At 41.2% G+C, this 26,446-nt stretch overlaps 1 protein-coding gene across 3 annotated transcripts in view; it reads right to left on the bottom strand.

The window, feature by feature from the left end:
* Nucleotides 1–4,428: 4,428 nt before the first annotated feature.
* The window catches only part of LOC116057296 (insulin-like growth factor 1 receptor), a 54,914-nt gene continuing 32,896 nt past the window's right edge, over nucleotides 4,429–26,446 (bottom strand). For 2 of the 3 annotated variants that reach the window (XM_031309695.2, XM_035999142.1), the window contains 19 exons: nucleotides 23,002–23,305; nucleotides 21,971–22,107; nucleotides 21,329–21,473; nucleotides 19,787–19,995; nucleotides 19,457–19,583; nucleotides 18,545–18,780; nucleotides 17,632–17,799; nucleotides 17,327–17,534; nucleotides 16,380–16,684; nucleotides 16,006–16,139; nucleotides 14,663–14,822; nucleotides 14,436–14,535; nucleotides 10,197–10,267; nucleotides 9,854–10,083; nucleotides 9,014–9,121; nucleotides 8,391–8,553; nucleotides 7,737–7,866; nucleotides 7,458–7,592; nucleotides 4,429–6,169 (listed from right to left, as the gene is read on the bottom strand). In XM_031309695.2, the coding sequence (XP_031165555.1) occupies nucleotides 5,680–6,169; nucleotides 7,458–7,592; nucleotides 7,737–7,866; nucleotides 8,391–8,553; nucleotides 9,014–9,121; nucleotides 9,854–10,083; nucleotides 10,197–10,267; nucleotides 14,436–14,535; nucleotides 14,663–14,822; nucleotides 16,006–16,139; nucleotides 16,380–16,684; nucleotides 17,327–17,534; nucleotides 17,632–17,799; nucleotides 18,545–18,780; nucleotides 19,457–19,583; nucleotides 19,787–19,995; nucleotides 21,329–21,473; nucleotides 21,971–22,107; nucleotides 23,002–23,305 (3,560 nt within the window). In that variant the 3' untranslated portion in view covers nucleotides 4,429–5,679. The remainder of the gene's footprint in view (nucleotides 6,170–7,457; nucleotides 7,593–7,736; nucleotides 7,867–8,390; nucleotides 8,554–9,013; nucleotides 9,122–9,853; nucleotides 10,084–10,196; nucleotides 10,268–14,435; nucleotides 14,536–14,662; nucleotides 14,823–16,005; nucleotides 16,140–16,379; nucleotides 16,685–17,326; nucleotides 17,535–17,631; nucleotides 17,800–18,544; nucleotides 18,781–19,456; nucleotides 19,584–19,786; nucleotides 19,996–21,328; nucleotides 21,474–21,970; nucleotides 22,108–23,001; nucleotides 23,306–26,446) is intronic. The other variant, XM_035999143.1, reaches the window with a different exon arrangement.

Below are 26,446 nucleotides of genomic sequence, written 5' to 3'. Positions count from 1 at the left end.
TTTCATATCAAACTACCTGCTCCTTACATGTTAATGCATCAGTAATCAGATTCTAATAAGAGAACATAAAGAGTACTTTGACTTTTTACTTTAAGGACATGTTGCTGTTGTCCTCCAGCTACATTTGGACTTCAGGGTTGTAATTTATAATCATAGACTGTTTATTGAAGAAGATATACCATGCACATTCTCAGGTTGATACTTTATTTTAACTTTTGTATTAGTTATTTTTGCTTATATCAGTGGAATTGTTAAACTTATTTAAAAAACATGTACTACATTCTCTGGCACACTGCACAGTATCACTTCCTTCAGTGCATCTAGTGTCTCCATATTCTAGATTTTCTTTCTCCTGAGAAGTCTGTCACACACTTCCCAATAAAGACAGGCAGTGGAACAGTTTGCATACATTTTTATTCATCTTAAATCTTGTGTAGAAAAAAAAAAAAAAGAATCAGAAAAACAGACATTCTCTTTTCCTTCAGCCAATCTTTTCCCCAGTACTCAGAATATATTGATAACAGGAAAAAGAATCTTATAACAGCATGTACAAAAGAAAACCAAAATGAAACCTCAATCTAACAGATAATTTCAATAGAAACGCTATGAATAACTTACACATATCAAAACCTTTGTAACAAATTGGGGGAGGGGGGGATTTTTAATTGAATTTGTTTGATTTTATGACCACTCTGTGGTGCTCCAGTGGTAAAAGTGAGGCAAAAATCAGACCACAAACACAGAACTAGCCACCCTGATCTGATATCAGGATGAAGTGGTCTCATCACTCGGCTGTGGTCGGACTGGCTGAAAAAGACTTCACCAGAACACAAAGTACTTCCAGCCTGACTACTACACAACAAACTAACACAGGGAGAAGGATGAGAAGGAACAGGTTGGGTTTGTGGTTTGTATTTGACCATATTAACAGCAGTACCATCGTCATCACAGCCTGACAAACAGAGAACACATTTCTTCTTTTTCTCTACATGTAGATAGATTGAAAAATAAAAAGTGAGGTAGATGGATAGTTGAAGGGATAACAAAACTTTCCCTCAAAATAGCAAAAGAAACATCAAAATATTAGAGGGAAGTTGTGGGGAATTTGTAAAGTGATCCAAACTTTCTGAGATGAATGAGCCTTTAATATCTATTCCATGTGGTCCACTCTGATCATACTCGTCTTCATATTTTAGTGTGCGTTTCTTCAGTAAGCCTTGATAAAGCAGTCATTTTAAGCCAAAATGGGGGTCAAACTTGAACAAATTGCAACAAAAGCAAGCTCAACTGATTTTGTGTCCTCAATATATCCCGAGTAAGGAAAAAAAAGCCCCGAAGAATCCCATTAGGGGAAAGTTTAGAAAAAGACCCCAATAAAGCCCATTCTTATGCCTATTCCTTCTTTTTCTCACATGAATAGGGTAAACATTTTAACCTTTAGATATCACCACGGAAATTACTGAGTTGATTATTTACATCAATACAAACAAAAAATGTATTACAAGTTTTTTGAAATTGTTTGTTAACATGGGCAAACGGTACATAATCTAATTACGTATGTGCTAATTTGCATAAATACCACAACAGATCTAAACATTGGGTATAGCCAGGTGAAAATGTCTTGTTGAATCTTGTTGACATTTAACAGTAAAAGACTTAATGTTCAGGTCTGAATGGAACTATTTAGGCTACCCATGAGCATTAATGCATAGAGGCAGGAAGAAGTACTTTAAACCAGCCTTTATTAATTATTATAGCAGAGATGGGGTTTGGGGCTGTGTCTGTGGGACTGTTTCTGGGGGATGAGTCTGAGGGAAGAACAGGACCTACCTTTTGTCTTCTGTATTCTCCTTACCCTTGTCCCCTGTTCTTCCCTCAGACTCATCCCCCAGAAACAGTCCCTCACCCAGCCCCAAACCTCCTCTCTGCAATAATAATGAATAAAGGCTGGTTTAAAGAACTTCTTCCTGCCTCTATGTATTAAAGTGCCCATATTATGAAAACATCTCTTTTTCTGGGATTTGGGATGTTATTTTGTGTCTCTGGTGCTTCATACAAACTTGAAAATCCATCCATGCTGTTTAGAGTGAGATACGGTTTCTGAATGTGTCCTGCCTTCAGTCTCTGGGTGAGCTGGTCAAAATCGGCAGGGCCGTCTACGTCATCGGCCAAAACATTTGGTGTGTGATAACCACTTTAGCTAATACCACATCAGCTAGCTGTTTCTCCAACTTCAGTCAGTACAAGGCAGGATTAGCCTAAACGAGGGAACACTTCCAACTTTGCGTGGAATACCTGCAGAACAGGGACATGGAAGTAGTTCTATACAATTTATTTTGTAGATTAGGGTGAACTCGTGTGTGTTGTAGCAGTGGTCTGCCATTGAGAACGAGGTGGCTAACCGCTAGCAGCGCTAGCTTCTAGCTAGTAGTCCTTACCTAGGTACTGAGCATGTGTGACTCCCAACAAAGATGTTACAGCAGTGAGAGGTCTCACTCTGTAGCTAAAACAGAGACCTGAACACAGGGTGAAAAGAGGAGCTGCAGCAATGTGCAGTACAACAAATATATGGTGTTTTTTGAAAATTAAACCATGTAAACCTGTTCTGATACAACCTCTAAATACAATTCTGAACCTGAAAATGAGCATATGAGCTCTTTAATGCTCATGGGTAGCCCTTAACATTAAGTATTTTACTGTTAGATGTCAACAAGAGTCAACAAGACATTTTCACCTGGCTATACCCAATGTTTAGATCTGTTGTGGTATTTATGCAAATTAGCACATACATAATTAGATTATGTACCGTTTGCCCATGTTAACAAACAATTTCAAAAAACTTGTAATACATTTTTTGTTTGTCTTGATGTACATAATCAATTCATTAATCTTCATAGTGATATCTAAAGGTTAAGATTTTTACCCTATTCACGTGAGAAAAAGAATGAATAGGCGTATTAATAGGTTATATTTGGGTCTTTTTCTAAACTTTCCCCTAATGGGATTCTTCGGGGCTTTTTTTTCCTTACTCGGGACATATTGAGGACACAAAATCAGTTGAGCTTGCTTCTGTTGCAATTTGTTCAACCTTTTTTCATAAAATGACTGGACTATATGTAGATGTTCAGCACAGTTAGCGCTCTGATCATTTATGTCTTGCTGAATTTAGATTTAGTATTTTAATAAAAGAACAGGTTCAGGAGAAGAGCATGTGTTATTCTCAAGTCTTTTAGTGTTATTGTGAAATCTTATTTTTCTTAAAGCTTAAAAATGTCTGTGCTGTAAGATAATTCCACTTGTTTCTTAACCCAATTTAACTTCAGCAATCATCTACGAACACGTTAATATGTTGAAAAAATATAAATAATGTGGATCACTCCAGCAGCATACAAAAAACACACCCTTGATTCAAGAGAGAAGTTGATTAGCAGAAAGTGAAATTATCCAACAGAAACTTGCCTTTAGAAAAATAAGATGTTAAGGATTGCTGCTACATTAAATCAATTCTATTTTTGAACTCAGTGTTACTACAAAGCCCAAACATATCAAGCCCTAAAACAGGTCATCAGAAAACGTCAAAAATATTACTACATACAACAATAAATCATATTGTTAGTTAAATAATTAAATGGAGTTCCTTTACCACTAAGCAGTTCTTCTATTTATCTAAAAACAAAAAACTTTTTGTCTTTATATACCAACTGATTGGAAGTAAAAAGAAAAGTATAAAGCATTATATTTATTTTTACACTCCTCCTTATCCTAACTAACCCTAATTAACTAACAATATTATTTATTGATGTATTCAGTTATACTTTGGCTAGTCTGATTACATTTTACTTGATGTTGTCAGTATTGGGGTTCAGGACCCATCCAAAATTGGAAAACTATTTCTGGTTTCAGACTGTTGTAACAAACACTGGTTTTGTCTAATGGCGCGCGTACACACACACACACACACACACACACACACACACACACACACACACACACACACACACACACACACACACACACACACACACACACACACACACACACACACACACACACACACACACACACACACACACACACACACAGCTGGATGTCTCTGGGTATGAGAAAAAAAAAGGAAAGTAGAAAAGTATTGAACTTTTCTCTTTGACCTGAGATTTAGTTGGGACTCAGCAGTGATGCCTGACCTCTGACCCCTGAGCATGAGCATAGACCCTAGAGAACAGAGGCCGAGGCGAGAACATGGATCATTGGTACCGTCGCTGTCCTATAGTCAGAGGGGAAGTCACCGGTGCTTCAGAACACAAGGCAAACTGTCGTACCTTTACACAAACACAGCAACCAAACCAGCTCAGATACACTTTACACAATTACAAGCATTAAAAAAATGGACTGTAGTGGAAACTTTCGTGGATCCAACCTGAAGGAGACTTTTTTCTCTTTTTATATATAGATATCAACTATATTACAACCACAAGAGAAATCAGGAATAGCAGCTTCTTTCTGTACATGATGAATGTCTCCAACCGTATAAAAGTTAGAAAAGTGACACAAACAACTGGTGCGTACATAAAAGCTCTGCCCACGTATAGATGTTGTAAATGTTGGAGACTAATGACTAGTCTAAAAAAATACCTGTTTGTATACAACAAAAAGAATGCCTCTGAACTCGGGGCAAACCCCGATCAAGAGATGTTCTACATCTAGTGTTCATATTTGATTTCCTCTTTATGCACTTCCCTCTGCAGTCCTTGCTTCAAGGTATTTTTTTTTTTTGCTTCTATATTGATTGGATTTGGCGTTTAAACCGTAACAGAACGGCACTTGTGTGAGAAGAGGATGTGGCTCAATTTCAGGTCCACCACGTCATTTTGATAGAGTAGCTGTAGAGGAGTAGTGCAGGACTGGAGAGGGACGTTCATTTCCATTTTGATCACAGATTTTAAGAATGATGTGGTAGCAATACAAAGTGCTTTCATTTTTCAATCCGGTGTGTTGGAGCATTACAGGCCAATACTGCAGTAAAGATAATTTGACAAAAAGTACAATTTTGGCAACACATTTGGCAGATTTGACCTTTCTCCCTCTGGTTATGCTGCCCCCCAGCCTGCAGAGCAACAGGACTACTGATGACCTCTCTGAAGTGCTTCTTCATTAGATATGCTCAACAGTTTCACCATAATGCCCGCTCAAAAGCAACCACAACGGTGGTCATTTATAAAGGCCTACACATTTTGTTTTCCCCCCATTTGAAAATTCATATACAAAAGTAACAAACAACAATTTGTAAAATAAGTTCAGCCATAAAGAGAGAGGGAGAGATCTCCACCAAATACTTTCTTTTTTTTTTTTTTTTACTGTTTTTTTCTTTTCTTTTGGTCCTCCCACTCAGCAGCCAGGGCAGTGTCACATGTGACAATCAGCTGGTAGAAACCAAAACTACAACAATATGAAAAAGGTGTGTGGAGGTACAGCAGAACATGGACCCAGTGACAGTTGTCCCCACCTCCCTGCGAGTCTTTGCTCCACACGGAGTAGCCATACCTAGCTGGTGGACATGGTTTTGCTGTATGTGATAAAAAAAATGAAATAAAACAAAAAGAGATCCCACCCACTGAGACATCAAGTTCTGCAGAGAAAAAGGTGGTGGGGTTTGCAGTCTGGTGGGGTGTCTCTGTCCAATCAGCAGGCAGAAGACTGTGGGAGGGGCATGGCACGTTCGTTTTTGCGCCCTCCATTCATGTGTGCGTACGGCGGCAGTTCGTCCAGAGACGGCCGCACCGCCCCTGCTGCAAGCCCCGCCCCCGACAGCCCGTTGGCTGCCTGCTGGCCGGAGGGCTGCTTGTCCATGGCAGCGGTCGAGGTACAGGGAGAGGAGGGGGAGCTGGGGTCTAACGAGGGGGCGGGCGGAGCCTCTGAGCTAGGGGAGGGTGGGGTCTGTTGTGGGACGGGGGATTGCTGTGACTGTGTGGAAGAAGGGGGCTCCAGAGGAATCTCATCCATAGTGTCCAGATGGAGCTGCGGAGCTTCGGGCGGCTTGTTATCGGTGCTGTAGAAGAAACTAGACTCTCTGAAAGATGGGTCCAGCTCGTCCTTTAGGCTGCTGATGATCTCCAGAAAAGAAGGACGCATCTTAGGATTGTACTGCCAACACATTCGCATCAGCTCAAACCTACACAAACGCACACATACACAAACACGGGTTAGCTCAGTCTGCATCACCAACATGTCCTCCTGTAGTAATGACTGCATCCAGAGGAACTGGGCCTTCCTACCAACAAGCTAATATTTACTTTTGCCAAATGTTTGCTTTCTGTTGCTAAAAGGGCTGTATGTGACCCCCTTTACTTTTTGTTTCTGAAGCAAAGAGTGGATGCTGCTTTCACCAGGGTCCAGCAGCTGGCACAGCCTGACACACCAACATGCCATGCATTAAGTTACATCGAGTGTAGCATATGCTTTTTCTGAAAGAAACTGAAAGGAACTGCAGCATTTTGGGCTAAGAAGCAGAAATGTTATTGTACTGCTTTCTACAACAAAGCGAACAGTATTTGATCTAAACCAAATGCTGTTTTAGGCTGCCTTCTGTGACAAGCAACATTAAAGAAATAGGTTAGTGCGCTTTAGAGGTGCTGATGAGTAGATTAGGTTACGTTTAAACAGAGCCAGGCTAGCTGTTTGCACCATTTAGAGTCTTTGTGCTAAGCTAAGCTAACAGGCTGCGGTTGAGAGTGGTGTCAATCTTCTCATCTAATTCTTGGCATAAAAGCAAATGAGCATATTTACCACATTTTAAACTATTCCTTTGAGGCTGAATACATTACTTACAAATGGATGCAGTCTATGCTGTTAGAGTTGAAGTGACAGACCTGTCAAAAATCTAATGTAAAGCTACCAATTATGCCATACGACCCTGTAAAATATTGTAAAACTGTACACTGCAATTATAATGAAAGTGTTTTTATCTATTATATGTTTAATAATAAGTATAGGGACAACATATTATTTAAAAAATGATTGCTGTTAGAAAACTGCCTCATCAATAGAAATTTGCTTTTGGAAGGCATTGTCATTGTTTTCACAGCAAACCCTGTGCCTTCACATTTGTTCTCCTCATAATTAAACCATCTCCTAAATGTTTTGTGGTTGGTGGCCAAATTTGTCTGCCACGCTCACAACTCTTTAGATGTGGATTTACACTTGGGCTGTTCCATATTAAGAACAAACGCATCATGGAGAAAATAAGAGCAAAAACAGACGAGCCATGAACACTATCAGCACTGTGGTATGGAAATCCCAATGACTGCAGGCTGATGGGCAGCAGCACTGCTACACTGTTTGAGTGAATAAACAGTAGTCATTTATGATTCAACTAGCAAAGTAGAGGAAAATATGGCACACAGGAAGATATTGGCTTGTAGATAGAAACGTGTGAAATGGAGATTGTATGTGTGTCTTACAGCATGTCAGGACAGTTCTGTGGTTTCTCCAGCAGCCCTCCCTCCATGACGAAGCGGAGCACCTGCTCATTGGACAGACCTTGGTAGGGCTGTTCTGCCAGGGTGGCAATTTCCCACAGTACAACCCCGAAAGACCTACACAGAGGGAGGGAGGGAGGGAGTTAAATCAGTGTGTCTTCCATTATCACTACCATACTCTGAACATATTCTTTGAAAGAACTAAAGACAGAAAATGAAGCCACCATGTGTATTTGTTTCTGTTTGTGCGCGCCTGCTCACCAGACATCAGAGGTGGTGGTGAAGACTCCGTCCTTAAGTGACTCAGGTGACATCCAGCGGACTGGGAGCAAACCCTTACCACCTTTACGGTAGTAGTCTGTCTCATAGATGTCTCTGGTCATGCCAAAGTCTACACACACACACACACACACACACACACACACACACACACACACACACACACACACACACACACACACACACACACACACACACACACACACACACACACGTGGGTCCATATTCTACAGGAGGGTGCTCTTTTCTGAAATTATAGGCCATATTACTACAGTAAACATAATCCCTTAGAGATCACTCTATTATCACTCATTATTGGAACCATTATGGTCTTGATGATGGCCTAGACCTTTTCACACTCAACAAGGTTACACATGGGTTAGATCCTATTCTCTGATGGGAAATAAATCTGGACAAAAGATGTTTACTTGCAGCACATTTCCACTGAAGAGGTCAGCTCTGTGGGGGATGTTTGCCCCTAGAGGGTTCCCTTTCTGGGAATGAAGTTACCCTTATGATTTGGCCGTCCAGTAACTTGATAATTAAGACATTTCCACTTCATGAGCATGCTCCCAGCTCCCTCCCACCTCTGCTCCATAGCTGACAGGGACCTCTGACCTCATTACAGTTCTTTACCTCCTATCTTAACAGTGAAGTCCTCGGCCACCATGCAGTTCCTGGCTGCCAGATCTCTGTGGACAAACTTGTTGGCGTTGAGGTAAGCCATGCCATCAGCGATCTGCCCGGCCATCTGAAGCATCTTCTTCAGAGGAGGGAGAGACAGGCTCGACCACTGTTGCTGGAGACAGACAGACAGATGGGAGAAAAGTAAGTTCTCAGAAGAAGAATAAGGTTGTGTAGCTGAGCCACAGGATATCAGCTCCCTTTGAGTATATACTATATACATACCACATAACTATTAAATGTCATATTGTGACAAGTTCACCACAAAATATGTACTGAAATACATTATCTTTAGTTAGGGTATAAAATTACTCCAATTTGCAGTAACTGACTGTTACAATCCATACAGTCAGTCTGTAGTGTGAGTACAATTCATAAATCTAAGTGTTCAAATGATAAATCCTCATCATAATATGAGAGTTTATGGGTACCTACAGTTTTTTATTTTATTTTGTTGTATCATACATAGGTATTTAGCTCTTTATTGTGAAAATCAAATCAAGCTGACATATCCACATACTAAGAACAGGGACCTGGGGGGAAGAAGCCAATGAGGGTTAGAAGTCAGTCAGTACCTCTTTAGGTCGCAGGGAGCGCAAGTAAGTCTTCAGGTCCCCTCGCGTCATCAGCTCCATGATGACCAGGGTGGGTTGGCCCTGAGAAACCACTCCCAGGAGACGAACCTGCACCAAACACAGCATGTCACAACCAGGACACAAAAGGATGGACTGACACTGGGGATGTGACCAGACACTAGCTCACAAGAACGAGACAAGATTTTAACACTATTTTAAAGAAAACTTCAATTAAGTAAAATAGTCTTTCCTCAGAGAACCAAGGTTACAACGTAACCAAGCATTTCATTGCAGCAGTAAACAAGGAAGTATGCTGTAGTCGATTTTTGACCATTTTAAGACGAAGGGAGACCATTTCTCTTTGCTTAATATCATTAACAGTAAAGTTAGGTTTTGCTTTCTGCTTCTGCACGCTGCAGTCCGTGTGTGTGTGTGGTGGGCGCGAGTGAGAGAGAGAGTGAGAGAGAGAGAGCGGCCGTACCCTCTAACGTTCTAACGCTGGGTTTTACCAGCAGCTTTGTACAATTGGAACTCTGCTACCGCTCTGCAAAAGTGAACTCAGAGTCAACTTTGGCGAACGGACAGGGGATCTGCTCTGCTAATTTAGAGTTCCAAGCCAGACTCATCTTCAAAGCCAGATGTATTATAAGACCAACCAGGTCAGACTCTGTCCATGGCTGCGGCTCTGCACTTGTGACCGATATCGTGAGATAATTTTTACCTTGACGAGAAGTCTCGTCATATTTTAATCTTGGGAGACCATCTGTATGGTCTTAACGTGTGCGTTTGTGTTTGTGTGTGTGTGTGTGTGTGTGTGTGTGTGTGTGTGCATTTACATACCACGTGGTGACAGTTGAACTCCTTCATGACAGAGGCTTCATTGAGAAACTCTATTCTCTCCCTCATGCTGGCCGACTCGTTGACAGTCTTAATGGCGACATGTGTCTCTGGTTCATCTTTGACCACGCCCTTTGCCAAGCCCTCGTACACCATGCCAAAGGACCCCTGGCCGAGCTCACGACTCAGGGCGATCTTCTCCCGTGCCACCTCCCATTCATCTGGTACATACACTGCACAGAAAAAACACAAATGTTAATAAAGACCCTGCATAGATGTATTCCAGTTATTCTGACCATAACAATAAAACTGTACATTACATTTCTCACATACACACTTCACTCACTTTCTGCAGCGCTGAAGTACTCTGGGTTGACTGAGGCGTACAGGACTCCATTTCCAAGCCGATCACTGTTCCTGACCAAAACGAAAACAGAAATGTTTACGGACACACTTGCACTTACTTTTTCACACGCACGCATGCAATGCATACTTTTGGTGTATAATCATGCAGATCACAGTTTCAGCTTCCAACAATATTGGCAAAATGCAGTACTGAAACATTTCTGAAAGCCTAATGGGGTTGGAGCAATTCAAAACATTGTTTTAAGATACAAAAAAAAAAAATAAGCAGAGTAAGAACTAGTATTTCAGCATGGCTGTTGTTAATTTCTAGCATAAATTAATTTCTATATATCACAACACTGTCTCCCAGCTTTTAATTAGTTATGTCCAAATGAAGATTGGTGAAGCATGTTCTTTATTTTCTGAGCCCAATAGCTGGCGCTCTCTGTTCAACAAAGGGTTGAAAGCACACTGAACTGTCATTCCTTCAGCCCTTTTGTCTAAACCAAGAGCTCCATATATAAATATATATATATATATTAGGGCTGAACGATTAATTGCATTTGCAATAATATCGCGATATGTTAAAATGCGATTTCCTAATCGCAAAGGCTGCGATTTGGTCACATGACTCGCGAGAGCAAATCAGTCTGCACTCCGCAGAGAAAGCATCAACTAGCACGCTAACGCTACGTCGTACCTTGAGCAGATTTCTGTCATTCAAACAACTCTGAGTTGTAGTTTAAAACTTTTACAGCCATTTTAATAAAATGAAGGGTTTTATTCTGGCTCGAGTCCATACATGCAGTTAATGAATACAGGCACACAGAACTCAAGGCTCGGTTAGCAACGATTAGCTCTGATTAGCGGTTAGCTCCGGTTAGCAGTTAGCTAGCTCCGTTATAAAGATATGAGTGGAGGAGCTGCCACTGAGAGGGGTAACAATCAGACTGATAAATGACGTTCGGGGAACTTTCACAGCAGCGTGGCCGCGGTGTTTCAACAGTTTTATTAGTACAGTTAATCCCACGGCAAGAACACCAGCAACTAGCTAACGTAACGATAGCCTCTCTGAGCAAGTGCACACGGCAGCACGCAACTTCACGAGGGGGAGGGGCTGGAGGCAGCTCCTCTCTGTCCACTGTAAAAAAAATACACTGTTGTGTGTGTGTGTGTGTGTGTAAATATATATATATATATATATACTATATTTTTACTTATTTAACTGTCTAGTGTGTAATTGTGCGTTGATACTATAAAATGATTTATTGTTTGTCTTTGTTGAATAATACAGAAGACAAAGAGCTTAAAAAAATAATTGAATATCGAATCGCAATCGCAATATTTGGGAAAAAAATCGCAATTAGATTATTTTCAAAAATCGTTCAGCCCTAATATATATACACACATATATATATATATATATATATATATATATATATATATATATATATAGTTGAGTCAACAAAGACAAATAATGCTTCACGAAGCTGTATTTGGACATCACTAGTTTAAATCACATAGAAATACATGATTTTTTTTCTCAACTTCAGTTTTGTTCAAGTTACATATTCTGACACAAACATTGGTAGAAGCATTTTGCTTTCTTTTGAGTGGTTTGTGATTGAATATGAATCATAGTGTAGTGTGGCCACAATGACCATTAGCAACTGGGTGAAAGTCAAATTGAAAATATTCTAGAAAAAAAAATCCAAAAGCCTTCACCACCACTATGTGTTTTACTAATAGGGCTTTCTGTGTCTGTTGGCTTGGTTACTCAGCTTAGCTAGACTTATTTTGTTGATAAATGAATATAACTACAGCACACACACACACACACACACACACACACACACACACACACACTAGGGCTTTGACTTTTGCCCAAAAATCATATTCGAAGTTTGTTTGTATTTTATATTTATAGTTTATATTTGTTTATTAATATTCAAATATATTCAAATATTTATTAATAATATTTTGACCATTGAATGCCTTCAGTAAGACTGATATTGGTATCAAACTCCGTATATGTTCTGTCCACCAGAGGCCAGTGTATCAGTCAATAAGCGTGCAATGATGTTTTCAGAAGAAAAACACACTGCCACCACTGTTTTTACAGAAAGTCAGACCATGGATTGAACACAAACAGTATGCTTTCAACAGGAAGTTCGGAGCTTTCCCCGTAGCCTACGCAAGTGGTCTGATGTTTATACTTTTGCGCTGGTGTGTGCGTCGAGCCGGCGTGTGTGTGTGTGTGTGGGGGGAGTGTGTGTTAGAGTGAGAGAGTGACGGGGATTACCGGTAGCTTCAGAGTGAGTAATGACTCTGGAGTCATAGTGAGAGGAACAAATCGTCTCCCCTGTTCTTTCTGACCACGGTGAGACATCTGCAGCAGGAGAAGTTAACCCTCTCCTTGATTTCATGTTGTTACAGAGAAGGAGAACCAGGAGAAGTTAACCCTCTCCTTGATTTCATGTTGTTATAGAGAAGGAGAACCAGGAGAAGTTAACCCTCTCCTTGATTTCATGTTGTTATAGAGAAGGAGAACCAGGAGAAGTTAACCCTCTCCTTGATTTCATGTTGTTATAGAGAAGGAGAACCAGGAGAAGTTAACCCTCTCCTTGATTTCATGTTGTTGATGGAGAAGGAGAACCAGGAGATTTTAACCCTCTCCTTGATTTCATGTTGATATAGAGAAGGAGAACCAGGAGAAGTTAACCCTCTCCTTGATTTCATGTTGTTATGGAGAAGGAGAACCAGGAGATGTTAACCCTCTCCTTGATTTCATGTTGTTATAGAGAAGGAGAACCAGGAGAAGTTAACCCTCTCCTTGATTTCATGTTGTTATAGAGAAGGAGAACCAGGAGAAGTTAACCCTCTCTTTGATTTCATGGTGTTATGGAGGAGGAGAACTAGGAGAAGTTAACCCTCTCCTTGATTTCATGTTGCTGTTGGAGAAGGAGAACCAGGAGAAGTTAACCCTCTCCTTGATTTCATGTTGTTGATGGAGAAGGAGAACCAGGAGAAGTTAACCCTCTCCTTGATTTCATGTTGTTATAGAGAAGGAGAACCAGGAGAAGTTAACCCTCTCCTTGATTTCATGTTGATGGAGAAGGAGAACCAGGATAAGTTAACCCTCTCCTTGATTTCATGTTGTTATAGAGGAGGAGAACCAGGAGAAGTTAACCCTCTCCTTGATTTCATGTTGTTAATGGAGAAGGAGAACCAGGAGAAGTTAACCCTCTCCTTGATTTCATGTTGTTATGGAGGAGGAGAACCAGGAGAAGTTAACCCTCTCCTTGATTTCATGTTGTTGATGGATAAGGAGAACGAGGAGAAGTTAACCCTCTCCTTGATTTCATGTTGATGGAGAAGGAGAACCAGGATAAGTTAACCCTCTCCTTGATTTCATGTTGTTATAGAGGAGGAGAACCAGGAGAAGTTAACCCTCTCCTTGATTTCATGTTGTTAATGGAGAAGGAGAACCAGGAGAAGTTAACCCTCTCCTTGATTTCATGTTGTTAATGGAGAAGGAGAACCAGGAGAAGTTAACCCTCTCCTTGATTTCATGTTGTTGATGGAGAAGGAGAACCAGGAGAAGTTAACCCTCTCCTTGATTTCATGTTGTTGATGGAGAAGGAGAACCAGGAGAAGTTAACCCTCTCCTTGATTTCATGTTGTTGATGGAGAAGGAGAACCAGGAGAAGTTAACCCTCTCCTTGATTTCATGTTGTTATAGAGAAGGAGAACCAGGAGAAGTTAACCCTCTCCTTGATTTCATGTTGTTATAGAGAAGGAGAACCAGGAGAAGTTAACCCTCTCCTTGATTTCATGTTGTTAATGGAGAAGGAGAACCAGGAGAAGTTAACCCTCTCCTTGATTTCATGTTGTTAATGGAGAAGGAGAACCAGGAAATGAGTCGGGGGAAATGCAACGCTACCACGCAACGGCCGAGCGAGAGTTACATTTTGAAATGTGTGAAAAAGCCTCGGAATCTGAATTGAGTTTAAGGTTTAAAATCTTTTACAAGCAAACACATTTACAAAAAACAACGCCCATAACAGATTGGAATATTAAGGTCTGCCTAATATTCGTTCGAATATCAATATTTTTTAAAATATTCGAATTATATTCAAATAGCAAAGTTCGGAGTCAAAGCCCTAACACACACACACACACACACACACACACACACACACACACACACACACACACACACACACACACACACACACACCTTTTCCTGCTGAGGACCACCAGCATTGAGACGAAAAGGCAGATGACGAGGATGATGGCAATAGGAACAAAGATCATAGCGTAGAAGACGTTTTCATATCCTGTTGGGTCAAACACTTGAATTACTTTAATGATAACAGTCATTATCATATCTGTTCTGTTCGAAAACAGATTTAAAGATAACAAGGAGTGATGCAGTTTGATGATACATGCTAGTGTGCGTCTTACGTTCAGCCACATAAAGGTCCAGAGGGGGTGTCCAGGAGCCGTTGCCAGCCAGTGACGTGGCTCTCACTCTGACTGAGTAGTTTCCTGGACTGAGGTTGGACAGCCGAACGCCACGCTGGGCCTGATACATCTGGCCAGAGACACATTCGTGCTTCTCGTTCTGACACAAACACACACAAACAAAAAAGAAAGCTTATTATAGACAGAATTTTACAAGTGCGAAGTCTAATGAAAATGCAAGACCCTCTTTTTGTATCTTCACTGTATAATAAAAAGAAAAGACAAGATATACAGGTCCAGACTCAGCCTACATCATCATTAATAAATAATAGCGCTTACCATGGGCCAGTTGATTGGTCTATATATATATATATATATATATATATATATATATATATATATATAAGCCAAATTGTTGCCACTTAACAAATTGCGGTTTCTTTTGTTTTATGGTTGGGGTTCTGATCTGGGTTAATCTATTCTGTATGAAATGTCTTTTTCTTTGATATCATGACCAAAATGTTTCTTTAAAATTACCATCTACTATTATACTATTTATAACTACGTTATATTTTGTTGTTTCTGGATCTACCTTGCACTACTATCAGACCATTAGGTTACACTTTAATGTTGCATCGCCCATGTACAGGGGTCTTTCATCGGTCAGACCACTATAACGTACTTAATAACACCTAATACATAATGTTAAAAGAGTACTCATCAGATTTAGTCTATGACACAAAAGTAAGGTATGGTAAGGGGACACTGATTGTCAGACTCTTTAATGCAACATCATAATGTAGCACTGCTAGCTGTTTCTGCAATATGAGCCATCACTGGACAATATTTTGCACTATGCACATTTATCTATTTATTACTCTGTGTCACCTCCAACTGTGCAATATGTCATCTCTATTCATTCGCACCTTACTCATCTGTATATCTGTTTATATACTGTCTGTTTATATAAGGTTGTTTACTGTGTAAATACGGTTGTTTTTTATTACTATTATTATTAGAACTAATTATATTCTATTTTTCCATTTCCTATAGTTTATGTATATTTTTTCTCCTATGTCTAATTAATGTGTATTTGTGTTATTCTGATGTGTGTACAGTTTTCTTTTGAGATGCTGTAGCACAGGAATTTTCCCAGTGTGGGATTGATAAAGTCTATCTTATCTTATCTTATTTTCCTCTAACTATAGATGACTTGTCATAAACTACTACATAAACTCTTACAATGAATTCTGAATAAACATCCATTTTCTGGCTTCCTAGTTCTTGTCAAAAACAGCAGGTCCTCAGTGAGGTGGGAGGCAGATGTACAGATGTTGTCTTACCTCAGCAGCCAGTTTAAACTTGATCTCGTACATGAGGATGAGTCCGTTAGGGTGGAGAGGCTCTGGCCAGCGCAGAAACACCCAGTCCTCGTGGCCCTCCCAGGTCACATGGCCGGGTATGTCGTCAGCCTTTTCTGCAGACACACAGGGACAAGAGGTTACCATTGTAAACACAGAAGTCACAGGTTTGCTTTCTACAACCGCCTTGTGTATCCAGTGTATCTTTCAACATCTTCAGTGGCTAGTAAATCAAAACATTCGCCATCGACCTTTAACGTCTCGGCAGAAATATATACATGGAAGACACTACAGTGTTGGTCAAATATGTTCATTAGTGTGTACTATATTTCTAAACAGATCATTCCTCCTCTAACCTGCAGGCTTGGTTCTGGAAAAGACAAACTCTGCGGCGCTGCAGCGCTGGACCTGTCGATTGCAGGCGTGAATGTCGATGCGGTAAACTGTGAACGGCTGCAGGCCAGAGATCTGCAGCTCACGCTCCGTCACTGCTTGCTCCACAAACTCGTACTCTCTGTCGGCTGGCTCCAAGTCCACGGTGCTGCTGTTACCAGTGGCTTGGACAGGAGGGACGGTGCTGCTGTTGGTGTGCAGCCGGTTGTGGCGGGGGTGGGTTGAGTTGGCTATGCCAAAGAGATCTCTACGGCGACGGTCTGGTGGCCTGGAGGTGAGAGGAAAAGCATGATGGAGCGGAGATACAAGAGAGGTAAGGAGGGAGGGATGGATAAAGGACAAAGTTGGGAGAGAGAAGACGGAGGACAGTTTTAAGATGAGTATGGAAACATCAAAATGTAATTGATTTCCCCACCCCCAAATGCTAAGAGGGACATCTGAAAGTAAATGGCAAAGGTCAAGTGAAAATGTAACATTTACAAGGTCAGCTGAAAGGAGAATGCAGGAAATGTGATGACACCTGTTGTTTATCTTTAGAAGAAAAAATACACGCATCTCTTTCTTCTGCATCTGCAAAACATACTGAGAACTAATTAATATCAACTGAATCAAGCTCTGCATATGTGTGTGTAGAGACAAAGAGAGATAATGTCATGCAGATGTCTGAAGTGAAAGGCAGCAGGCGAACTCCATAAATCAGAAAGAAGCTAAAACAAAATTCAGAAAAGAGGCAAAAAGAGCTCTTCATGTGAACATAAGTTGGTCAGTGTGTTTTTAAACTACTAAGCATAACCATATAATGGTCAACAACTGAAGACAGTTACTGATCTGCACTAGAGGTCCCTGGAAAATTCAATCCACAATCCACACCAGTGCCATACAAAAAAAGCAATGATAAAAAGTTGCTTACCTTGGTGTAAAAATGGAGTTGTGCAGGAAGTTTTCAAAGACTTTTCTGTAGGAGGCGTCAGCAGCTTCGGCCTCCAGGTCCTCGACTGATTTGGGGCAGGGGCAACAGGGGCCTTTGTCTGGCCCATCGGCATCTGGCTTAGTGGGCTTGGTGTCCTCTTCCTGGTCTCCCACACCTATGGCAGCGATCCTTATGGGGATCTTCAGCTCTGGAGGAGGAAGCAGAAGATGTGTTTCATGACATGTGTACTCTGTAACTTAACAACTAGCAATACAGTTGTGAAAGTTGTGCGTGTGTGTATGAACCTTTAGAGCAGTAATTGTGCTGATACAGCTCTCGGTCTTCGGCTTGTTGCTGCCATCGGACCAGGTAGTAAGTTTGGTTTCCATTCGGTGAGATAGGGGGCGACCAACGCACCACCAACTGTGTAGATGAGTTAGAGTACGCTCGCACATCCTGAGGCATGGAGGGCGCTGAAAGAGAGACCAAAAAAACTGCTTCGTACAGTAAACCTGGTTTCCTCGCTTTTGTCCATCACGCTGGGATGAACAGCCTGCCAATGCAGATGTGATTCTCATCACATCACGGCACTGCTACGTCTTTACAGTGCAGCTGGATTTATTTAAAGCAATCCTCCATTCCATCTAATTATATCATAGATTTTCTCAATCAGATTTTCTCCGTCTCTTTGAGTTGCAGCTGTGTTTACTGAAACAGTCTTCCTCTCCATCTCCTTACACTGTGTTTGGATCACATGCAGAAATGCTAGCACGCTGTTGAATAGATGTGGGATTGTTTCATGATGACAAACAAGCAGCAATGCAGACAGAACATTTAGCTGTCAGTAAGAGTGTTCTGGTGAGATGAGAATGTTATATATCACTGTAAAACAAGTGAATTGTAGCATTAAATACTTTTCCAATCTTCCAACAACCACTACTGGGTGCTCTTCCTTTACTGTCCAGGATTGACTTCTGACCTACATATACTACAGTCACTTACTGTATGTGAATGTATCGCTTCCAGACACTCTCCTTGATTGCTGGCTATCATAGACTTAGCTGAGGCATTGTGAAATATCAGTCTCACTCTTTTAGCACCTCTCTTTTATTTCACAACCAGTCCCAGTGAAGTTTGTATTATATTTTTGACAATGCAGACCTTGAACTTTAACAACTGGTTGCTTGTAACCTTGGTAACCTATGAAATTATATTTACCTGAAGGGCTTGTGCGGATGTAGACCACCTGGCTCTTGGCACTCGGCAAATGTTTGTCTTCCACCATGAGTGTGATGGCCTTCACGAAGACAGCGTACTGTGTCCAGGGCTTGAGGCTGGACAGCAGAACCCCGGGGTCTGAGTCCTTGTCCGGCCTCAGCTCCACATCCACCATAGTCCAGCTGTTGGAGCCACAGCCATCCTGCCCATCGTACACTGTGATGTTCTGGTACGGCCTGGAAGGAAAAGGGTTCCGAATTTATTATTTTGTATGATTAACACTTTTTTATTCATTTTAAACGATATACAAAACATACAATTTACAACATGAACACACCATTTTGTGTGTTATCGTGTATTAAAAAACACCTGCTTTATTCTTGTCTTTACACATATCACTGATACAAACTAACCCTAACAAGCATAAAAAACATTTATGATTTGTCCACCTGTTTTTATTTCAATTTGCTCATAAATAAAAACCTTCAGTGGAAACGCCGTAAATTCAAACAAAAGTCGAAACATCACGAAAAAGGTTTTCACAGCGCTTTTTTTAAATAACATCATCTAATCGGGTCCTCTCCTTCTGCAATGGTTTGAGGGCACCTGACTAGAGAATTAGCAACAGCAACAGCAACAGTAAGCTAGTGGAAGGAAATAGACATTCATTTGCATTTACTTTTTGGATGGAAACTTGGCTTATAATTAGTTAGATTTATTTGTTGATCAGTATATTTAAAGTCCTGTTAATCCATCGGATAGTGAGGTTCCAGTAGATCCTGGATTTTTGCCTTTGAACAAACCGATTGATAAGCCGGGGGAATCAAGTTCCAGCTGCTATCACTGCTGCCATCAGCAGAAAGATGGAGGGCAGGAACCAGCAATGACTGGGGGGATTCTGAAAAAACTTACGCCTCCTTGTAGTACACAATAAAGCTGATGAGGTCTCTGTAGTCAGGGGGACGGTAGCGCTGCCAGGTCAGTTTGATCCTTGTACTGCTGGTGCTGTTGGACTTAAATGTCAGGATTGTACTTTCACCTACGTAGAGGAATGAGGGAGTGAGCACGGAGTCAAAATCAAAGCACTTCAATATGTTTCTGTTGACACAGTAGTGCAGTAAATACGGACACGTGGTGCAAAACATCATCAGGCTCAGAAGGGGTGTTTGCAAACTGTTGTGAACTAGAGTAACTCCTGTACATGTACTGGACATAGCAATTCAAATTTTTGTGGACCCTTACAGCTGGCTCTGTCGCCGTTGTTTCGGAAATCGCTCTCATCAAAACGGCCCTGGATGGCCGTCTTCTCCCACATTTTGCGGATCTCGGACATGCAGAGCTTTGGGTTGGCTCTGAAGAACAGCTTTCCTGCCTTGATGGTGAGGTTATGCTGTTTCCAGTCCCAAAGATACTGGAGCTGCTGGTTGTCAACTGCCAAGAAGGCGTACACGCTAGAGGGCAGAAAGTAGAGAGGATGAATGAATGATGGTCAACAACCTGCTTGCTTCTTGATTCTACCTTCATCGTATAATGTTTCAGTGTTGGCTTATTGTGTGTATTGTGGTACAAGCCAAGCCGAAGGACAATGCCTTATTTTCGTGCATAATGGGAAAACCGCACAATAAGGTGTCAAAGAAAGAGTGTATATAGAAGTGAAAACTCGTATATACCTGCTAGTCCTTTTCTATAAGGGGAAGCAATGCAGAGTACTTAACTCTTTTCAGTAGATCTCCAGAAACAACCTGGGAAATCAGATTAACCAGGGACTGCTTTTTAATGTTAGAGAGGAGAGGAGATGCAGTGTTTAGGAGTCATTGGGTAACACCCAGACATTCAGGAATGACTGTAATGTGGACCTTGGGACAGTAAGATTTCGCTGAACTCAAGGAGAAACAGATGGAGGAGTGTGAAGGCCTCTCCATGACCCTGACAGAACCTTTCCTTGGACTGTAGGAAGTTATGCTGCATTCAAGGTCTTATAAAAAAAGGGGACGTATGCTGTTAGCTGCAGTCATTATTAATTTACTTTTCCAGTTAAAAAAAGATTTTAAAAAAAGACACTGAAGTGTTTTTTTGTTTATTTCAGTGATGATATTACAGTCACCAACCCAAAACAAGTAAGTCTTTCCTACATAAAACACTTTTCCAGTCTGCACCCTCACAGTCAAAACATCCTTTCCTTTTTCTCTCCATCCTGCCAACCTTTCAGTGTTGACCTCGTCTAGCCACATTATACAGTAACGCTGCACAATTACTCTGCTTGGTTACTTCCACAACTCTCACAGCAACAGGCAAATTGAGAATGGGAAGAAAGTGGGAAGGGAACAAGTGTCATCCTCACATTAGAGTATGGTAACAAAACTTTTATTTAAGTCAATATTTTGTTTTGTGTATTTGTCTATTGACTCTGGAGCTGAGTACTATTCACCACAATACATTACGATTCAGGAGAATCCTCTAGAATAAAAGATATTATAAGAGATCACAAGAGTAGAACTGAGTGTACAGCAACATCAGTCACAACTGTTGGAGCTAAATGTATGTGTGTTTTTATTACATTACATTACATGTCATTTAGCTGACGCTTTTATCCAAAGCGACTTACAATTGCTATATATGTCAGAGGCCGCAAACCTCTGGAGCAACCAGGGGTTAAGTGTCTTGCTCAGGGACACATTGGTTGATGTATCACAGTGGGAATCGAACCCGAGTCTCCCACACCAAAGGCATGTGTCATATCCACTGTGCCATCATGTGTGTGTGTGTGTGTGTGTGGGGTCCTACTCATCCAGAAGCTCTTCTCCGTCGATGTATCTGAGGCTGCGGAGAAAGGCCAGGGAGGTCAGAGTGTGGGAATGTCTGATCCGCACATTACCGGTCACCCTCTGGATCAAACCGGTGAAACTTTCCAGCTCTGCCACCATGTTGTCTAAACACACACAAGGACACACTACTGTTATTGCCTATTTTTTAATTTTTTTCGTTTTATTAGTCTATTTATGTATTTATGCCTTCTGTTTTAAATACACTTTTTCTGAACTTCTGGAATTGTAAATCTTGTGGTTATATTTCATACTATCTAACTTTCGGAACTTCCTATGTTTGACATCTTTGTTTTTGTATGCGTTTAACAGGAAATCACTTCATTACACCATAAATAAACAGCCATATACCTAAATTACCTTTTTTCTTAAATCTCAATTATTTTTCCTTGTGTTCAACCTTCTCCCTCGTATCCCTTCCCACGCTACTATGTGTATTCCAGATTTTTCAAGCAATGCCTGAAAATTATACACTTTCCAGAACTTTTTAAAAGCTCTGGTCAAGACTAATCTTGACATCACTTCTGCTTCGCAGAATAATTTATGTTAGCAGAATTTTTTTTGTGATATTTTATACAGTCTATGGGTACACTGCAGTACTTACGGCCTCTGCGGATGTTGATATGCAGGTTGCCTTTGATAACAGTGCAGCCTTTGAGAGACTGAGCGGCATCCATGGAGTCGATGACCTTCTCCTCACATACTTTATCACACAGACCATCACAGGCTGTACAGAACATACTGGAGACAGACAGTGAGAGATAGAGAGGGACAGTACGCTGTCATTTTACTGATGTACATTCATACTCGGAACTCTTGTAGCTCTCTCCTGACCTTTAATTATTTTATTTCCGCCCCTGAAAATTTTTACGGCAACGTTCGACAGTACCAGCTAAATTATGTCTAGAAGAGATTCCGAGATTTGACTAGAAACCTTTATTTATTTTAATTATTTAAGGTGCCTAAGGATAGATGGTAGCCTCTACAATAGTCTTGCATTGCCAGACCTATCTCCACAGCGCTGCGGAGGAAGGTCTGGCCCTTCCACACAACATTCCTGGATGGGACACAAACGTGCTCCAGTTTATTGGCATTTCTTTAAACCAATCACAATTGTCTTGGGCGGCACTAAGCGCAGGACGCCACAGCTTGGCGTCCTGTTTGTCAGGACAACAAGTCAGCTTGTTTTGGTGGAACGTGTGCACATTAGGGAGGCGAGCTCTGGAATTAAAATGGCTGTTGAGTGTGTGACATCCATTTTACTCAAAAAAAATAAATACAATTTGATTGTCGGCTCTAGCTCGAAGGGTGTTTCCCTAATCGACTGGAGTTTAGATTGCCAACACAAAGAAAGTGGAAGGTGAGGGACATCTAGACGAAAATGAGGGACATCCGGCGGAACTTCCGGCGGCACCGGAACAATCCCGTAAATGAAACGTCGTGGATATAACCTACCTCTACACTAACTGCCCTTTATTGTAGCTGTTGTATTGTATTCAGTTTTTGTTTTTTTTTGTGAAAGAATAGAATGAAAACTGATAGCAGGGTGTGGAATTGGTACCAATGTCAGACCAACAATAACAGTACCTCCACCCAGTGGCTCCATTTCAGCCTTCAGTGTAGATTGCAGCTCACCTGTTGGGTGTGGTCTGCATGTACCCATGAGGGCATTCAGACATGCACTCTCCGCCGTGGATGACGAAGCTGTTGAAGTCGGGGAGGTGGACTTTGGAGCAAAGCTCGGCACTGATGCATCTCCAGCCCTCAAACTTGTAGGTGCCTGGAGGGCAGTCGGCCACACAGCGTCCTTGGTGGTAGTAATGCACACATGCTGCACATGCTGTGTCACTACCAGGGAGTGTGCAGCTGCCCAGACACTGAGGGTGGCAGCACTCGCCGGCCGCAGTGCACGCTCGCCGTACACACTTCTCTGGGCACTCTGGTAAGGAGAAACAGAGAGAAAGGACATTACCTATGCAGATGAATTAAAAATCGGACTTATTTCAAGACACATTAAGACATTTTGCTATATAAAACTATATCATATTACTCATGATAGAGATGTCAGCTTTTTTGCCTCTAATTACAGTCTGATTCTGATATTTGTATTTACATATTATAGCTACAAGTGCAAAATTAGCATAGCAATCAGACATCTGAAAAGCTCGTCATCAAGAAAATATATTCTACATCAAAGCTTTTCTTTAAAGGAATTGTTTGTCATTTTAAGAGATGCACATACAGTATTCCTTTTCTTGGCGAGATTAAATGGGACACCCTCTCATCCACAAATTGTACAAAATGTTACCACACTTTAATATATACTATGCCATTTGCACAAGTACATTTACAAAAATAGCACATTTGCAATATAATTCACAATAATTCCGAGCCTGTAAATAATGATAATGTCATTGATGTGTCTTTTTTTAATCTACTGTGTATGTGCAGTGTTTGTTGGAAAGCAATGACCTATATTTTATATTTTTATATGTGCCTGCATATTGTGTCAATGAGAATAAAAAACATTTAATTGATTTGAGGTTTCAACATTTGGTGGTACACATGCAAAATGTCACCATTAAGCATTAGTGTACAGTGCTAGTGTGATAATGGAGTGCAATGTGGTGTTTTAAATAGCTGTGTGCTTAGAGAACGGTGGGTTACAACTTACAATACAAACCGATTTGAACTGGATCAGGCATTAAAAAGGGCCTGATTGGCCACAAGCTGATTTTGCACATCAGCTCAACGTATCACCAACAATACTTCTGAATCTCTTCTGAACTCCTAATCCACACCCAACATTTCCCCGTGGTGCGATTAATAAAGGATTTCGAATCTTAAATCTGAAAACACAACCAACCCCCCCCCCCCGACAACACACATGCAGACATAGACATACACTAAAACACACACACACACACACACACACACACTCACAATCTCTCTGAACCCAGCTTGTAAAAGACTAAAAACAGACACAGCGTGCAGGCTGCTTCAAATCCAACCAATAACTTTGTGTAAATGTTTCATTAGTCTAAAAAAATGTCAGAACAGCTAACAAAACCATAGATACAAGCTCCGACAGGTTGGTAATGAGATACCAGCGTTGTTTGCTGGCTGGGCTGGTGTTGAGCCCAGTAGTTCATCCCAGATCCACAGTAACAAAGGCCTCTCCACTCCGGGTTTTCCACCGAGCACTGCTACAAATAACTGGTCCAGTTGCTGTGGTGTCCCTCTAAATAAGAGGATATTGTAGCTGATGACAGGGAAAACTGATTGAGAAGCTCCAGACGGAGAACACTGGACTGATCTAGGTACAGTAAAGAAAGAAGCCACACCTTGTGGTGGCCTTTGTCTCTACAGCAGGGAAATTTAAATCAAGCATGACGGAGGTGGGGAGCACTACAGCAGCTCAGTTCACCAAGTTGACACACACACACACACACACACACACAGAGTTATGTTAAGCATCAACTTTTAACCCGGCCTTACTGACAGTAGCTCATTGGTTTAACATGACAGTACAAACGGAGATAGAAGATGATTGGTTCAAACTCAACCTACAGAGAGAAAAATGTGTCAGACCTTCAAAGCACCTTGACTGTCTGCCGCAGAAACAAACACTAATTGCTATGCAAACACTTTAAATCACCGCTTGAAACGATTTGTGTGTGTGGTGGTATGTGACCTGCACGGCATAAACAAAATTGTAGGGATATCTGAACCAGAAACAACTTGATGAACAAAAAAACTTAATTTTGATTATGTCCTCCACTTTGTTTGGTCTCTGTTTAAACACAGCCCTGGCTAACCTAAGTGAAGTTATGGGAAATCATGTGCTGTTTATAAGATGCTGAGTGATAAAACACTGAAACGCGTTTCAACATGTTGCCTCCAGCGTCTCTGTCAAACAAACTTAAGACACCAGGCTGGAGAAGATGGCTATTGTTACTCCTCTTATTTATATTTCAGTGATGTATCCATCATGACTCCAGAATCAATGTTTTAGTCAGGATATATGCTAATCTGGCTATCACCAGACCAAGAACATTAGTCTGGGGAGTCTGCTCTGTATTTTCTACTGCACAAGAGGCGGGATCAACGGGCATAGTTCAAATGACTCTGTACACAATTGGATAGTCCTTCCAACCAATCAGACCAACGATCCGGGTGACGTAGCAGCGACAGCAGCATCAACCGGTTGCTGCGCTTCGGTGACCGGCTTGTTAAATGTAAACAAAAAGCTGCTTGCCGTCGCTTCTCTATCGTCATCGTGTTGAACCAGCCAATTGCGCGCCAGGTGGATAAGCCAGTTTGTGTTGGTCCCCGCAAAATTGTAATGGAAGCAGGATAGATAAATGTACAGGTTTCCAGCCTGAGCTGCAGGGAGAAATTAAATCACCGGCAGATCGGGCTGGGTTTACCCAGTCTAGATATATGCAACTTGTCCTTGTCTTATTACTGTGCTCAAAATGGGTAAACTGATGCTAAATAACCTGGACGCTGACTGTAAGGGTCAATGGAAGAAAAAAAAAGCCTCCAAAAAACAGCTGTCAAATTGGAATAGGAAGTCATTCCCGGGGCCTGAAACACAACAGAGGGGTTCCAACCATCTCAGAATCAGAATCAGAATCAGAAAGGGCTTTATTGCCAAGTACGTTGCACATACGAGGAATTTGTCATGGTGTTGTTGGAGCATGTCACACATACAAATATAAGAAGGATAAAAAGAATATAAACAATATAAGTATAAACATATACACACAGTATGTATTAATAACGATAAAATAAAATTAAATAGTAAAATAAGTTAAACAGTAGTAAAAAGGAACGGTACAGAGTAGGTACAGTAGGTACAGAGTATTTACAGTGGGGTGTGGAGAGAGTCAGGATGGATTCCGGGCCTTGTTAATAAGACTAATGGCGGAGGGGAAAAAACTGTTTATGTGGCGTGAGGTTTTGGTCCTGATGGACCTCAGCCTCCTGCCAGAGGGGAGTGGCTCAAAGAGCTTGTGTCCGGGGTGGGAGGGGTCAGCCACAATCTTTCCAGCACGCTTCAGAGTCCTGGTGGCGT

This window comes from Sander lucioperca, chromosome 3, assembly GCF_008315115.2.
Source record: "Sander lucioperca isolate FBNREF2018 chromosome 3, SLUC_FBN_1.2, whole genome shotgun sequence".
NCBI lineage: Eukaryota > Metazoa > Chordata > Actinopteri > Perciformes > Percidae > Sander > Sander lucioperca.
This window is presented reverse-complemented; position numbering and strand designations above follow the sequence as displayed.